Source organism: Rhinoraja longicauda, chromosome 20 (assembly GCF_053455715.1).
Source record: "Rhinoraja longicauda isolate Sanriku21f chromosome 20, sRhiLon1.1, whole genome shotgun sequence".
In the NCBI taxonomy this organism is placed as follows: domain Eukaryota; kingdom Metazoa; phylum Chordata; class Chondrichthyes; order Rajiformes; family Arhynchobatidae; genus Rhinoraja; species Rhinoraja longicauda.
In genome coordinates, this window is record NC_135972.1 from 12644036 (window position 1) to 12661342 (window position 17307).

The following is a 17307-nucleotide window of genomic DNA, read 5'->3' on the forward strand; positions in this document are numbered from 1 at the left end:
CACACCCCTGTGTAACAGGCCGGGTAGATGTTAGACAGTCTTTCTCTCTCTGAAGGGGAGTTCTGCAAGACCCTCTCTTGCTGCTCCCCCTCTGTGATTCCTACTGCTCTCCACCTTTACGACCATGTTTTAACCCAAACTCGCCACCACAGTCACGTGTGTGTCCTCAGCGCTTGCCTGCACCTCCATCTTGTGTCTCGTGGCTTTCAATTTTATTAAGGTCTGACGAAGGGTCTCGACCCAAAACGTCACCTATCTTTTTCCTCCAGAGATGCTGCCCGACCCGCTGAGTTACTCCATCCTGCACCTTGTGTCTATCTTTAGGATAGACAATAGACAATAGACAATAGGTGCAGGAGTAGGCCATTCAGCCCTTCGAGCCAGCACCGCCATTCAATGCAATCATGGCTGATCACTCTCAATCAGTACCCCATTCCTGCCTTCTCCCCATACCCCCTCACTCCGCTATCCTTAAGAGCTCTATCCAAGGATACTTGCCTTAATTGGTTAAGGCAGCCAGAATACTCGTGTTATTCGGCTGAGGCACAGAGTAGAAGAGCAGGGAAGTCATGCTACAACCATAGGCCGCAGCTAAAATACTGCGTGGAGTTTCAGATTAAAAAAACAATTAAAAATCTATTTAGCTTTAGACACAGCAGCTCAGAACGGCAGCAGCATTGTCATTTTTCTGGCGCAGGACAGCGTTCTCAAGGCTGTTCCAGCCTGGTGCTTGTGTGGAATACCAATGAAGCTCACATTTGTGGTACTTGCCCAGCATCAATAATCAACAAGCAAGTGAAACAGCCAGAGTAATAAGATCTTGCTGGCAGGGCTGCTGGCAGGTTGGATGTTCAGAGGATATTTCTTCCTGAGGATAAGTGTAGACCAAGGGGTGCGGTGGAAGGGGTTCAATTTAGTTCAGCTTCGAGATAGAGTGCAGAAACAGGTCTTTCGGCCCACCGTGTCTGCACTGACCAGCGATCCCCGCCCATTAACACTATCTTACACACACTAGGGACAATTTCCAATTTTACAGCCAATTAGCCTACAAACCTGTACGTCTTTGGAGTGTGGGAGGAAACTGAAGCACCTAGAGAGAACCCAAGCAGGTCACAGGAAGAACGGACAAACTCCGTACAGGCAGCACCCGTAGTCAGGATCGAACCCGAGTCTCTAGCACTGTAAGGCAACAACTTTAAAGCTGCACCACTGTGCCGTGCCATCCGATTTGGGGGGAGGGTGGGGGGGGGGGGAGGCACTCATTAAAAATAAAGGGTCATCCATTTGAGGCAGAAATGAGCCAACAATATTTTCTCACAGAGGGTTGTGAGCCTTTGGAACTCTCTTTCTCAAAGGGTGGTGGAAACAGAGTCTTTCAATACTTTGTGAAAGAGATGGATGGATTGCTGATGAAAGGGAGTGAAAGGCTACCATGAATGGATGGGAAAGCAGAGTTGAGGTCACAGGCAGAGCAGACATGATATTAAACAGCGGAGCAGGCTTACTCTTGCTCCGAACTCACATGTTTACCGGGTTTCTGATTTTGAAACAAAGCCAAAACATACACTACAGTCTCCCCTCGTTATTACGGACTTCTTTATAAAGGGTTTTGGTTACAATGGACAAAGCGATCCCACAGCAATCAGACACCACTGTCTCTTTCAGAAGACCAGTTACACTGTGGGAAGCCACAGAAATTGACAAGCATTTGCCTCGATTGATACTGGCACAATGAGACTCTATTAAACAACGTAACAAACAGCCTTTAGTATTGTTAGCTTGCTGTAACAAAAATACAATTTCAGCTGTTAAAAAGGACTTTGTATTTGAAAAATGACTCGTTGTTTCACGGCGTGACCACTAGGTGCTTGGAACGAATCCCTTCCTCGGTTGTAGTGGACAATCGGCAATAATTCCCTGCTTGTGGCCAGTTATAACGATGGGTTATCTGTATTTACATTGTCTATTTTCATAGTGTTGGTGGGATGGAGGTTACTTTTATCAATGAGGAGGGTCTTGCACTTGAATTCTTCTGATCAGTGTGTATTGAGAACACTAAGGTGGTGAATGCAGTCCCTTTCCTTGTCCCCATGATGACCTGGTTATTTATTTGACGGATCAAGTCTGTAGGACAGAGTATCCAAAGGCAGGTGCAGAACATGTTTGGTTAATTTTGTTTGTTTAAAATCTCTTAACCGCTGCTGATTTATCACTTGAATTTATCGTGCTCCTTGCAGATGCATTTCAGGTAGCATCAGTCAACTGAGAGCAAGACATCCTTGGTTAAAATATTTATCATTGTAACGTAGGCATTTGAAGGTTGTGCACAATTCATGTACAGCAGGTTTGGGTGGCACGGTGGCGCAGCGGTAGAGTTGCTGCCTTGCAGCGCAAGAGACCTGGGTTCGATCCTGACTACGGGCGCTGTCCGTACGGATCCGAAGGGCCCGTTTACGCGATGTGTCTCTAAAGTGTAAAGGTACTCACTAGGCTGGTACTTGAGTGTGTATCCTTTGAGAATGCCATTTGGATGAAGCGGTGGGGCCCACTGGAGCGTCAGGGAGTCGAGCATCGGGCTTGTAATCTTCAAGTATTCTGGCGAACTGGGCACTAACGAGAAGCACAAACTTCTATTATTGTACAATTATACACAATATATATATATATATATATATATATATAAATATTATACACTAATTACACTGGATTGATAAATGGCATTTAGGGTTTTTTTCCTTAGGACGATCTAAGACAGGAGTACCAAATGTAGAAATTGTCAAACTAAATTGGCCAATTCAATGCTTCAGAAAACTCCTCTTCTCCCCTCTCCCATCAGGCAAAAGGTACAGAAGAGTTGGGGGCGTGGCTGTGTTCTGCAGCTGCGGCTCACCGGCAGTCTCTCTGTTTTTTGTTGTTGTTTTTTTGTCATTGTTGTCGTTAAATGTACGTTTTGTTTTATTTTTTAACTCTGTGTATGTGGGGGGGTGGTGGGGGGGTTGGGGGAAACCTTTTTTCAAATCTCCTCCTCAACGGAGATGCGACCTTTACCGTGTCGTATCTCCGTTCGCGCTACGGCCTAACATCGTGGAGTCGGCGGCCTCCAGCTGGGATCGACCTCAAAGACTCCGGTCGCAGGGCCTGGACTTACCATCTCGGAGGCTTCGGCCGTGGGCCCTGCAGACCGCAACATCGGGAGTTCGCAGGTCCCTGGCTGGCGACCAGTTTTTGGGAGCTCCAGCCGTAGCAGCTTTGACCGCCCCGAAGCGCGAGGTATGATCAACCCGCCCGCAGGCCCTTCATCGCCCTGCATGGCCCGGCCGCAGCACTTTCCATCGCCCGGTGGGGGCTCAGGACTTTCATCGGCCTGCTCGGCTCGGCCCTGGGACTTTCCATCGCCCGGTGGGGGCTCAGGACTTTCATCGGCCTGCTCGGCTCGGCCCTGGGACTTTCCATCGCCCGGTGGGGGCTTCAAAAAGTTGGGAGCCTCGATCACCTCGTGGCACCACGGGAGAAGAATGAGGAGGAGATAAGACTTTGCCTTCCATCACAGTGAGGGTATGCCTAGAGCAATCACTGTGATGGCTGTTTTGTGTAAAAAATTATATCTGTGTGTCTTGTGCTTTTTGATGTCTACTGCCGGACCCTGACGTGAGAGGACGCTAGCGTTGTGTATTGGCCGCTTTTCCGTCAGGATAGTTTGTCTGTTTGTTTCTATGTTAATTGTTTTTGTAAAGCGCTTTGAGCATGCGATAAGGCGCTATATAAAATAAATGAATTATTATTATTATTATTAAGTGTGAAAACACACACCTCCAGATTCAGGGACAGTTTCTTCCCAGCTGTTCTCAGGCAACTGAATCTTCCTACCGCAACCAGAGAGCAGTGCTGAACGACTATCTACCTCATTGCTGACCTTCGGACTATCCTTGATTGGACTTTGCTGCCTTTACCTTGCACTAAACTTTATTCCCTTATCTTACACTCCAAATGGTTCGATTGTAATCATGTTTTGTCTTTCTGCTGACTGGATAGCACGCAAAGACCTACAGTTAAATTACGTATAACTACGTCAGATCATTGCATCCCTTAAAATCCAGTGGCTTATGTTATAAAGGATAAAGCAGCAGAGGGCACAGCTGGTGGAGCTGCAGCCTCACGGTGCCAAAGACCCAGTTTTGATCCTGACCTCGGGTGCCCACCGTGTGGAGTTTGCACACTGTTCTCCCTGTGACTGCCTGGGTTTCCTCTGGGTGCTCCGGTTTCCTCCCACATCCCAAAGACGTGCTGATTTGTAGGTTAATTGGCCTCTGTGAAAAAAGTGTGGAATCGGTGGGCTTCTGTAAGTTGCCCCGATAGTGTGTAGGATGGGAAACTGGGATAACATAAAACTGATGTATGGGTGATTGTTGATCGGCATGGACCCGCTGGGCCGAAGGGCCTGTCACCAAGCTGTGTCTCCAAAGCAAAAAAACTAATCTGAGTCGATCATGAGCAATGTATTGCATGGTTCTCCTTTCTCTTAATCAACGTGACATTACTGGTATCGGCTGAAGGCAATAAGCATTTCCAATTCATCCATGCCAGTGGCTTGTGCTAATTGATGTGAATAAGAACCAATTATTCATATTCTGGATTAAACGAGTAATTAGAAACATAACTAATTGTCTACTAAATGCATAATTTAAACCAATTAAATTAGTTTGCAATGATTTGCGGATTAGTTGGGAGCCTCGATCGTCTCGTGGCACCACGGGAGAAGAATGAGGAGGAGATAAGACTTTTCTTTGCCTTCCATCACAGTGAGGGTGTGCCTGGAGCAATCACTGTGATGGCTGTTTGTGTTAAAATTGTAATTGTGTGTCTTGTGTTCTTTATTGTCTACTGCCGAACCCTGACGTGAGAGGACGCTGGCGCTATTTGTTCGCCGCTTCTCCGTCAGGATAGTTTGTCTGTTTGTTTTTATGTCTTGACTGTATTGTAAAGCGTCTTTGAGCATCTGGAAAAGCGCTATAAAAAATAAATGTTTATTATTATTATTATTATTATTAATTACAACAAAATTTTGTTGGCCAAATATGTAAAATGAGGTTAGTGGAGTTTTGATGCGTTTGCAGTATCTTGTATCTTATTCTGACAACACAGGAGGTTATTTAAAATCGTAGAGCCATACTGTGTGGAAAAAGCTCTTAGGCCCAACTTGCCCAGGCAGACCAACATGCCCCATCTACATCAGTCCCACCTGTCTGCATTTGGCCCATATCCCTCTAAACCTATCCTATCCTCGTACCTGTCAAATGTTGTTAAAGGACCTGGCTCAACTACCTCCTCCGGCAGCTCGTTCCATATACCTACCAACATTTGTCTAAAAAAGTTACCCCTCAGTTTCCTATGAAATCTTCCCCCCCTCCTCTTAAACCATGTCCTCTGGTTCTCAATTCCTCTACTCTGGGCAAGAGACTGCAATGACCCGATCTATTCCCCTCATGATTTTGTACACTTCTAAAAGATCATCGCTCACCCTCCTGCGCTCCAAGGAATAGAGTCCTAGCCTGCTCAGCCTCTCCCTGTAGCTCAGGTCCTCGAGTCCTGGCAACATCCTCATAAACGAGGGTTCACAGTTGCAGAACCAGGGGCACTGAGACAAGGAGAAATATCTGTCCTAAGAAGGTGATGAACCTTTGGAAATGTCTACGCTGAAGGATTGTAGAGGCCCAGTCATTGTTTATCAAAACAGTGAATCATGGGTTTTTGGATATTGGGGAATAAAGGGACATGGGAACAGTGCAGGAGAGTGGCGGAGAGTTAGAAGGTCAGCCATGACCGTGAAGAATGGCGGAGCAGATTCAAGATGGCTGACTCCTTCTCTGAAATCTTATCTCACTTGCATTGTGCCAGAAGTGAGGACATTTGCCTCTGGCTGATGAAACAAAATGGAGAAAATGATGGAGAAATTATCGATTCAAGCCTAGAGGCGAAGAACGATCCCAACCCAAAACTTAGCCTCGCATTAGACCACAAAAAGGTCTTACACCCAATACAGCAAAGACACAGGTGATGAAGATCCACTCCAAAACCAGCAACCCTATCCTCATGCACAGCACTGCCCTGGAGGAGGTAGAAACATTCACATACCTAGGCAGTGTTGTGGACACCACCGGAGGGGCAGATGCAGACAGAAATAGCAGAATCAATAAGGTTAGGGTGGTGTTTAACATGCTCAGGAAGATCTGGAGTTCCAAATACATCTCAATCAACACCAAAATACGCATCTTTAATTCAAATGTGAAGCAGGTAATGCTGTATGGATCAGAGACATGGAAAACAACAAAACACACAACAAACAGGCTGCAAACATTCATTAACACCTGCCTCAGGAGAATACTAAACATCTGGAGGAGAGACAAAGTAAGCAATGTGGACCTGTGGAAAAGAACAAGCCAGGATCCCATTGACTTACAAATTCGAAAGAGAAAATGGAGTTGGATTGGACACACCCTCAGAAAACTTGCCACAAACATCACCTGGCAAGCCCTGAAATGGAACCCCCAAGGAAAAAGGAAAAGAGGTCGCCCCAGGAACAGCTGGGGAAGAGGTGTCCAGGCAGAAATGTCTGGGAGTGGGCTCAACTGGGGAGATCTCGAAAGAACTGCCAACAACCGAGTGAGGTGGAGGACATTTGTCAATGGCCTATGCTCCCTAGAGGAGCCAAGGGCTTAAGAAGAAGAAGAAGACCACAAAAAGGGTCCCAACTCGAAATGTTGCCTATCCATTCCATCCACGGATGTTACCTGACCTGCTGAGTTATTCCAGCACTTTGTGTTTTGTTGAAGATACCAACATCTGCAGTTCCTTGTGTCTCCAGTATCAGGTAATGCTAGTTTTACCTAGATGATTATTACATCCCTGCATTAGCGTAACTCAAGTAGGGTCAATTATGAAGATAAGTCGTTGGTTCTGAATCTTTGTGATTCTCAAATGCGGGTGGTTATACGTGTACAGTTGTTGCCTTCATGGTGAGACTGGTGGCTTTTCAAGAGTTCAGAGAATGAACGAAAATGGTGTTTGGAAATGAGCTAATGTAGTAGTTCAACCAGGATCCAGAGGAATGGTGCAGTGGGCTTAGGAGACTGTACTGATGAAGAAGGGTCTCGACCCGAAAGGTCTGAAGAAGGGTCTCTACCCGAAACGTCACCTATTCCTTTTCTTCAGAGATGCTGCCTGACCCACTGAGTTACTCCAGCTTTTTGTGTCTATCTTTGTGCTCCTTTACCTCTTGTGCTAGCTCGGTATTAATATTAACTCCCCCTTCCTTGAAAATTATTTGTTTTTCAGGAACCCCGTATTATGCCTCAACAGCTTGACTGTTCTGAACGTTTGTCACTTTGCATAAAGATAGTTTAAAAATATACACACTTGGACAAAAGGAAAAGTACCCTATTTAAAAAAATTAAATTTCCCATGCTGCATGTAAATTATTTCAACATCTACACTGGTTGCAGCTCCTCAGCTGGTCAGCAGGGGGTGGCGTATCGACACTGGAAAAGGAGTGAGTCAATTTAGAGAGGAAACCTGGAAGTGGAGAAACCCAAATAGAGCAAGGGGCTAAATGTTGGCACGCAGAGAAAAACTGGGTTCATGCTACTTGGTGGAATTTTTTTCTCACCATCTCTCATTGCAAGAGGATTTTTTCATTGCTTTTGCACAGTGAACAATGAGTTAGGAGTCAAGCACCATTTTAATTTGAAGACACAACCACTGACACCCCAGTTACCTGGCAGCACTCTGCCACACTCATTCTACCACAGAAACACCATCAACAAGGAAAGGTTAGAGCTTTCCAGGGGAACTTGCAGTGAGGAATAAATGATGGCCTTAAATCCTTACCTCAAAGAGAAAGCAAAGGGCTCATTTTTGTACTTTGTGAATTCAAACCTCTGACAAATTAACACCCTTGACACCAGATGCCACGGACAGATTTAAATTTGAAAAAGACACACAAAGTGCTGGAGTAACTCAGCGGCTAAGGCAGTATCTCTGGAGAAGATGGATAGTTGATGTTAGGGGGACTGAAGAAGGGTCCCGACCTGAAACATCACATATCCATCTTCTCTGGAGATGCCTGACCCGCTGAGATACCCCAGTATTTTGTGGCAGATTTCAATAGATCGTGGAGGTGTAATGAGAGTGGTGAAGCCAGTGCTGTACCATCAATGTCTGTGCCGGTGGGCATAGTCAAAAGCTTCAATTAGTTGCATCTTCTATGTCTTACCTCCCTCGGGGGTCCTTAGTGCCACGTCCGCACTGGCGGGACCTTCTCCTTTCCCATTGAAGACACGGACATTAAGCTTATAAAGACTGAACGGTTGCAGCCCCGGCAACATGCCGTGGTTCTTGTCTCCGCTGAAGGTCAGAATCTTCATCTCTGTGTGCCGCTTGTTCCTTTTGATGAGGCTCCCTTGCTTCCGGTAATAGATCTGGGTGTGGAACAGAGGACAAGTGATGGAAAGGAATAACTTGTGCAGGAAGGAACTGCAGATGCTGGTTTACACCAAAGATAGACACAAAATCCTGGAGTAACTCAGCGGGACAGGCAGCATCTCTGGAGAGGAGGAATGGGTGACGTTTCGGGTCGAGACCCTTCTTCAGTCTGAAGAAGGGTCTCGACCCGAAACATCTCCCATTCCTTCTCTCCAGAGATGCTGCCTGTCGCGCTGAGTTACTCCAGCATTTTGTGTCTATCTTCGAAAGCAATAACTTTGACATCATGCCTTAAAACATCAGTGAATTACTTCTCACATGCATTCCAATGATTATGTGCAGATATACTCAGCCATTAAATGCACAGCAATGTGCCAGAAAGTAAAGTCATTAGTTAATCAGTTTTTAGGTGTTGGTCAAAAAAAAGGAACTTTGTTCAAGGCTTTGGGAGAACCTATTGTTCATTCTGCAAAATACCGCCGGATTCTACTTCTGACGAGAAATGGCAGAGGAGTCATAGTCATAGAGTCTTACAGTGTGGAAACAGGCCCTTCGTCCCAACTTGCCCACATCGGCCAACATGTCTCATCTACACTAGTCCCACCCGCCTGAATTTGCTCATATCCCACTAAACCTGTCCTATTCAAGTGCTTGTCTCTTAAGCGTTACGATATTACCTGCCTCAACCACCTCCTCCGGCAGCTCGTTCCATATGCCTCCCACCCTTTCCGTGGAAAAAGTTTATTTTTCTGGTTTCTATTTATTTTTCAGCTCGTTTTCAATTTTCCACTGCTCTTCCCTCTTTCACTCCTGAAGGATATTGACACATTGTGAGCCAAAATTCCGACACCCTTCATTATGGGCGGCCAGGAGGCAACAGCACTAACTCCTGTGCCGCTGTGAAAGTCAATGGGACACTGAGTGGTCCTGGGCCCCGACATCTCGAATAGGCACTCGTTCCAACAGGTTAATCCTGCTTCGTCCGCCAATTCTTTGTTAATTCTGGAGGTAGCCACATCTCACCAGGTGATAGACACAAAACGCTGGAATAACCCAGCGGGTCAGGTAGCATCCCTGGAGAAAAAAGGTGTGTGACGTTTCGGGTCGGGATAAAAGTAGAGGGGAGGGAACTGGAGGTAAGAAAAGGTCAGGACAAAGCAGGGCCGGTATCCGATGGCCAAGGAAGGGTGGAGCCCACAATGGCCCATTGTTAGCTGGGGAAGAGTTGATAATGAAGGGATACAAGGATGCGAACAGTGGAACTAATAGGAGGACTAGAATGGGGAGAGGGGCAGGTGGGGGGGGGGGGGGGGGGGACTGCAGGGGTTACTTCAGGAACTTCAGGTGAGATGGTGGCAAGGATTTGATCTGTAGTCTGCGACAAGGATGTGATTGCATCCCAGGCAGATGAAGAGCCCTCAGCAATGTTGGCGTGGGAATCTGCCTTTTCTCTTTCTCTCCCTTTCCCTCCTGAAAGACATTAACTCATTGCCAGGTGTGATGCCCTGCAACGCTCCGCAATGTCTGTCACTCAGAGAGGAGCCCAGGCAATGACTGCAGGCTCAGCCTGTCTTGCATCAAGCATCCACTGCAAACAAGGATCAAGCAGCAATGGCCAAGATAGACACAAAATGCAACAGGCAACATCTCTGGAGAGACGAAATAGGTGATGTTTAGGGGTCTTGACCCAAAACATCACCTATTCCTTTTCTCTAGAGCTGCTGCCTGACCCAATTGAGTTACTCCGGCATTTTGTGTCCATCTTCAGTGTAAACCAGCATCTGCAGTTCCTTCCTACAAACTACAATCAAGAGTTAGTTCTATTGCCAAATTCTTGGGAACGACTTTTTTGGCCACATTTTGCCTGTAACATCCCCCTCTACAGTGACCCTTTGCTCTTCCTCTGGACCCACCCATTTGTTTCATTATGATCTCCTTTTAACTGGCACCATTGTCCCTCATCCACCATTGGTTTCAGCCTATCCCTTTTGCTCGATTCCTTTCCTCTGTGTAAGTATTATGCGCCTGTAATATTTTCAGCCTTTTGCAAAAGGTCAACTTTGTCTCATATGATTAGACTCCATTGCTTTCTGACTGGCTTAACGGTTTTTTATTTATCACATTAGCAACTACACAGTGAAATTCCTTTTTGCAAATAGTACCATGTTTTGGAGCCATTTCCAAAATCTAAAGTCCGGTCGGCCCGCACACTCGATGTTTTGGAGCAGTTTCCGCGAACTGATGTCCCTCTCCTTGTCTGCCTGTCTTTATGTCCCATCTTTATTACCTTGGTTCACCCTCCTACCGACCTCGCGGTTGATGTCTCCAGCTACTTCCTGGCCCTACTGTCTGACGAGCCTTTTAGTTTTAGTTCAGAGATAAAGCGCAGAAACAGGCCCTTTGGCCCACTGAGTCCACGCCAACCAGCAATCCTCGCACGCTCACACTATCCTTCACACACTAGGGACTATTTAAAATGTTACCAAGCCAATTAACCTACAAACCTGTACGTCTTTGGAGTGTGGAAAGAAACCAGAGCTCCCGTAGAAAACCCATGCAGGTCATTGGGAGAACGTTCAAACTCTGTACATGTAGCACTCGTAGTCAGGATTGAACCTGTGTCTCTGGCGCTGTAAGGCAGCAACTCTACTACTTCGCCACCAGCCAACCTAGCAGAAGTTGCAGTGATCTCCATGGTCTTTGTCAAGCAATGCGCAACATATCAGATTCACTAGTTGAGTGACAAGATAGGCTGATTATCTGTAACCGGAAATGGTACCGAGAGCTGAGAGCTCATTTGATCCACTTACTTTATATCCCTTGAGGAATCCACGGACAGTTTTTGGTGGGACTGGATCCCAGTGCACCTTTGCCAGTGTGCTGTTGACCACATGGACCCGCACGTTGCTGGGAGCCACCATCGGCACTGGAAATGAAACACTCCAATTATTTTCCAATAATTAACAATTGCAATAGAATTTGCAGGTCCACTCGGACACCAACAGAATTGTCATCAATTTCAACCTTTAGAAGCACAACATGTTTTGATTATTTAGTTAGAGTCATACAGCACTATGGCCCAACTTGTCCACATCATCCAACATGTCCCATCTACACTACTACCACCTGCCTGCGTTTAACCCATATATCCCTCTAAACCTCCTATGCATGTACCTGTCTAAATGTTTCTTAATAATAATAATAATAATACATTTTATTTATATAGCGCTTTTCATATACTCAAAGACGCTTTACAGAGATTTTGAGAACATAGGGAAATTAATAAATAGATAAATAAGTAAATAAATAAATGAACAGAGAAAGGAGACAGAAGGTGAGGTGACCTTCAGTGGTTGAAGGCAGTGCTGAACAGGTGAGACTTCAGCGATGTTTTGAATGTGGTGAGTGTGGGGGAGTCTCTAACGGTTTGGGGTAGTGAGTTCCATAGGGTGGGAGCAGCGATGGAGAAAGCCCTGTCCCCCCAGGATCTGAGTTTAGTCCGGATGTGGGGGGATAGGAGATTGGCAGCGGCAGAGCGGAGGGTGCAGGTGGGAGTGTGCCTGTGGAGGAGGTCGGTCAGGTAGGATGGGGCCAGGTTATGGAGGGCTTTGTAGGTTATGAGGAGGATTTTGTACTGGATTCTCTGGGGGATGGGGAGCCAGTGGAGTTTATAAAGGACGGGGGTGATATGGTCACGGATCGAGGTGTGTGTGAGTAGACGGGCAGCGGAGTTTTGAATGTATTGAAGTTTATTGATGATTTTTGAGGGTGCGCCATAGAGGAGGCTGTTGCAGTAGTCCAGACGGGAGGTGATGAAGGCGTGGATGAGGGTTTCTGCAGCTGTGGAGGAGAGGGATGGACGGAGACGGGCAATGTTTTTGAGGTGGAAGAAGGCTGTCTTTGTGATGTGTTTGATGTGTTTGTCGAAGGAGAGGGTTTGATCAAGGATGATTCCAAGATTCCGGATGTGAGGTGAGGTGGATACTGGGAGACCATCAATGTTGAGGATGAAGTTTTGGGTGGATTTGGTGAGCATTTTTGGACCAATGATGATGATTTCAGATTTGTTGCAATTGAGTTTGAGGAAGTTTGATTGAAGCCAAGATTTTATTTCAGTAATGCAGTTTGTCAGTGTAGAGTGTGTGGTGGAGGAGATTGACTTGGTGGAGATGAGGAGCTGGATATCATCGGCGAAGCAGTGGAAGTTGAGACCATGACGGCGGATTAATTGACCAAGGGGGAACAGGTAGAGGATGAAGAGGAGGGGGCCAAGGACTGAGCCTTGGGGGACACCTTGGGGGAGGGGAGCGGTGGGGGATTTACAGTTGTTAATGGAGATGAACTGGTGTCTGTCAGAGAGGTAAGATTTAAACCAGGATAGGGCTGTGCCGGTGATGTTAAGGGAGGTTTCAAGTCGGGTGAGGAGAATGGAGTGATTTATGGTGTCAAAGACGGCGCTGAGGTCAAGTAGGATGAGGATGTTGAGGTTGCCAGCATCGGAGGAGAGGAGAATGTCGTTTGTGATTTTGAGGAGCGCAGTTTCAGTACAGTGGTTTGAGCGGAATCCAGATTGGAAAGTTTCATACAGGTTATTGGTAGAGAGGTGGTATTTTAGTTGGGAAGCTACAGCACGTTCCAAAACTTTGGACAGAAAGGGTAGGTTGGAGATTGGTCTGAAGTTGTTTGGGGTGTCAGGGTTTAGACCAGGTTTTTTCAGAATGGGGGTGACAGCAGCGATTTTGAGGGATGGCGGGACGATGCCAGTGGACAGGGAGGAGTTTATTGTTTCAGTGATAAGTGGAGAGAGAGCAGGAAGGCAGGCCTTGACAAAGCTGGAGGGGATGGGGTCCAGAGAGCAGGTGGCAGTTTTTATTCCTGTGAAGAGGTCAGAGAGGTCGGTGGTGGAGATTGGGGAGAACTGAGGCAGGGGCTGACAGGATAAGGGGGGTGAGGTGGTTTGAGGGGGAGCAGGTGCGTTGGTGGTTAAGGAGCTGTAGATGTTGTCTATTTTGCTTTGGAAGAATGAAAGGAAAGTGGTGCATTTGTCAACTGTGAATGATTGGGAGATGGTGTCCAGGGGGCTGAGGAGTTTGTTTATTGTAGAGAAGAGTGTTTTGGGGTTTCCGGAGCCAGAGTGAATTATTTGAGAGTAGTAGGTGGAGTGGGCATGGGAGAGGGCATCTTTATAGTGCTGTATGTGGTCTTTGTAGGCTTGGGAGTGAATTGTGAGACCTGTTTTGTTGCGGAGTCTTTCAAGTTGACGGGCATGAGTTTTCATCACGCGGAGTTCAGGGGTAAACCAGGGAGCAGAGTGGGTGAAGGAAACTGTTTTGGTTTTTATAGGTGCAAGCTGGTCGAGGCAGGAGGAGAGAGTGCGGTTGTAGTAGTCAGTGAGGTCAGAGGGGCTGTGGAGGTCAACGAAGGGAGAGGCGGACATTATTTCAGAGAGGGAGGATGAGAGCGAGGTAGGTGAAACAGAGTTCAGCTTGCGGAAGTTTATTTTGCGTTTTTGCTTTGGAGCTGGGGTGGGAATGTTGACGGACATGGTGATGGCTAAGTGATCAGAGAGGGTGGGGTCGGAGCCAGAGAGGTGATGTAGATTTAGTCCAGTGGAGCAGACAAGGTCCAGAATGTGCCCACGGTTATGGGTGGGAAAATTTACGTGTTGAGTGAGGTTAAAGCAGTTGAGTATTTCAGTGAAGTCAGCGGTTATTGTGGAGTCAGTGGAGTCCATGTGGATGTTGAAATCACCGAGGAGGAGGATTGAGGGGGAGAGAGAACAGAACTGGGTCAGAAAGTCAGAGAAGTCAGAAAGGAATGATGGGTGTGGTTTGGGAGGGCGGTAGACAACTGCCATGACTAATTTTGTGTGGCCAGAGAGTTTGAAAGCCAGGTGTTCAAATGACGGAGCAGATGAGATGGAGATGAGGTTGATCTTGAAGTCCTGTCGGTGAATTACGGCAATCCCACCACCTCGGCCTTCCGAGCATGGTTTATTGATGTAGGAGTATCCGTTGGGTGTAGTGAGGTTGAGTGAGAGGTAATCCAGAGGTTGTTGCCAGGTTTCTGTCAGACAGAGGAAGTCCAGTTTATTTTCCAGGATGAAGTCATTTAGAATGAGGCTTTTATTGTTGAGGGACCGGATGTTGAGCAGAGTGAGCTTCATGTTGCTTTGTATGGTGTGGATGGACACGGGTGATTTAGCCAGGGCTTGTAGACAGGGGGCACGCTCGTGTGCGTTGTTGTGATGATGTAATGGACGAGTGGAAGTCCGATCAGCTGACCAGAGTGTAGGGATGGAGTGACCGGTCTGGGACATTCTTAAACATTGCGATAGTCCCTGCCTCAACTACCTCCTCCAACAGCTCGTTCCGTACACCCACCACCCTTCATGTGAAAAATTTACCCCTCAGATTCCTATTAAATATTTCCCCCCTCACCTTAAACCCATGTCCCCTGATTCTCGGTTCCAGTTGTTGTTTCTTGTTGATTTTATCATCATAATTTACATAAGACCCAACCCTCCACGATAGCATTAGCAAACGGAGAGTGTGTAGTCCAGCCACAGGGAAAATATCCAAACTCCATACAGACAGCACCTGTAGTCAGACCTGAAGAAGGGTCTCAACCTAAAACATCACCCATTCCTTCTCTCCAGAGATGCTGCTTGACCCTCTTAGTTATTCCAGCATTTTGTATCTATCTTCGGATTAAACCAGCATCTGCAGTTCCTTCCTACACGTATGACTTAGACGAAGGGATTAAAAGTACCATTAGCAAATTTGCAGATGATACTAAGCTGGGGGGTAGTGTGAATTGTGAGGAAGATGCAATAAGGCTGCAGGGTGACTTGGACAGGTTGTGTGAGTGGGCGGATACATGGCAGATGCAGTTTAATGTAGATAAGTGTGAGGTTATTCACTTTGGAAGTAAGAATAGAAAGGCAGATTATTAGCTGAATGGTGTCAAGTTAGGAGGAGGGGGAGTTCAACGAGATCTGGGTGTCCTAGTGCATCAGTCAATGAAAGGAAGCATGCAGGTACAGCAGGCAGTGAAGAAAGCCAATGGAATGTTGGCCTTCATAACAAGAGGAGTTGAGTATAGGAGCAAAGAGGTCCTTCTACAGTTGTACCGGGCCCTGGTGAGACCGCACCTGGAGTACTGTGTGCAGTTTTGGTCTCCAAATTTGAGGAAGGATATTCTTGCTATGGAGGGCGTGCAGCGTAGGTTCACTAGGTTAATTCCCGGAATGGCGGGACTGTCGTATGTTGAAAGGCTGGAGCGATTGGGCTTGTATACACTGGAATTTAGAAGGATGAGGGGGGATCTTATTGAAACATATAAGATAATTAGGGGATTGGACACATTAGAGGCAGGAAACATGTTCCCAATGTTGGGGGAGTCCAGAACAAGGGGCCACAGTTTAAGAATAAGGGGTAGGCCATTTAGAACGGAGATGAGGAAGAACTTTTTCGGTCAGAGAGTGGTGAAGGTGTGGAATTCTCTGCCTCAGAAGGCAGTGGAGGCCAGTTCGTTGGATGCTTTCAAGAGAGAGCTGGATAGAGCTCTTAAGGATAGCGGAGTGAGGGGGTATGGGGAGAAGGCAGGAACGGGGTACTGATTGAGAGTGATCAGCCATGATCGCATTGAATGGCGGTGCTGGCTCGAAGGGCTGAATGGCCTACTCCTGCACCTATTGTCTATTGTCTATTGTCTATTGTCTAACCTACAAACCTGTATGTCTTTGGACTGTGGGAGGAAACCAAAGATCTTGGAGTAAACCCACGCGGTCACGGGGAGAACATACAAACTCCATACAGACAGCACCCATAGTCGGGATCGAACCCGGGTCTCTGGCGCTGGAAGGCAGCAACTCTATCGCTGCGCCACTGCGACGGATCATTAGAATTGGACGATTAAAGCAAGTGCGAGACATAAGTCAAACGAAGAGTAGCAAAACTCACGGTCTTCTCCAGAGTATCCGATCACAACCTCAGGCTCAGGAGCAGCTCCGAAGCTATTGAACGCCTGCACTTTCAGCTCATAGGGAGAAAACACCGGCGTGCCCGAGACGATGTATTTCGAAACGTTGGCGACCATCACGGAGGTCCACTCGTCGTCACCAACCTTCTGTCTCCAGCTGACTTTATAGGTCAGGCCGGGGCCATTGTGCTGGACACCTTTCAACGGCTGTAAAAAACAAATGGAAATTCTCAGTCATGGAGCGATAGAACCAAGTAGGATGCCGGGAATTGTTTCTTTACATGGAATCGTGGAATTGCACTGCAAGTTGGGAGTCAAGACTGATTCACTGGATTTAGACTTTAAAGGTATTTTGTGGAAACAGGCCCTTCGACGGGGTACTGATTGTGGATGATCAACCATGATCACATTGAATGGTGGTGCTGGCACGAAGGGCCAAACGGCCTACTCCTGCACCTATTGTCTATGTATCTATGACCCACCGAGCCCATGCCGACCAGTGATCAGCCCGTACACTATCTCTTCTCTCCAGAGATGCTGCCTGACCCGCTGCGTTACTCCAGCTTTCAGTGTCCATCCCCCAGACATCTGCTGTTATGTTCACATGTGGTCCAGAAATGCCCAGGCCCACTCATTCCTTGACAAAATTCACATCGACTGTGGTTCCGTGCAATTTCAAGCCAAACACACACCAATCCATTCAAACAGGCAGCTCAAGCCATTGCAAGAGAGAGTTTGCATACCTCCCATGTTATCACAAGATTATTGGGGTCAGTTCCCAGCCCTTCAACCCCTGAGGGATTTTCATCAGGAGCTGAAAGAAACAAGGTCATCGATTAGCACAAA

The 17307-nt window shown here is 46.9% G+C and overlaps 1 protein-coding gene across 8 annotated transcripts in view; it reads right to left on the reverse strand.

Moving 5' to 3' along the window:
- LOC144603566 (neuronal cell adhesion molecule-like) overlaps positions 1 to 17307 on the reverse strand; it is a 352237-nt gene that overhangs the window by 42507 nt on the left and 292423 nt on the right. For all 8 annotated transcript variants that reach the window (XM_078416960.1, XM_078416961.1, XM_078416962.1 and 5 more), the window contains 5 exons: positions 17205 to 17275; positions 16443 to 16668; positions 11289 to 11404; positions 8270 to 8474; positions 2488 to 2610 (listed from right to left, as the gene is read on the reverse strand). In XM_078416960.1, coding sequence (XP_078273086.1) covers positions 2488 to 2610; positions 8270 to 8474; positions 11289 to 11404; positions 16443 to 16668; positions 17205 to 17275 — 741 coding nt within the window. The remainder of the gene's footprint in view (positions 1 to 2487; positions 2611 to 8269; positions 8475 to 11288; positions 11405 to 16442; positions 16669 to 17204; positions 17276 to 17307) is intronic.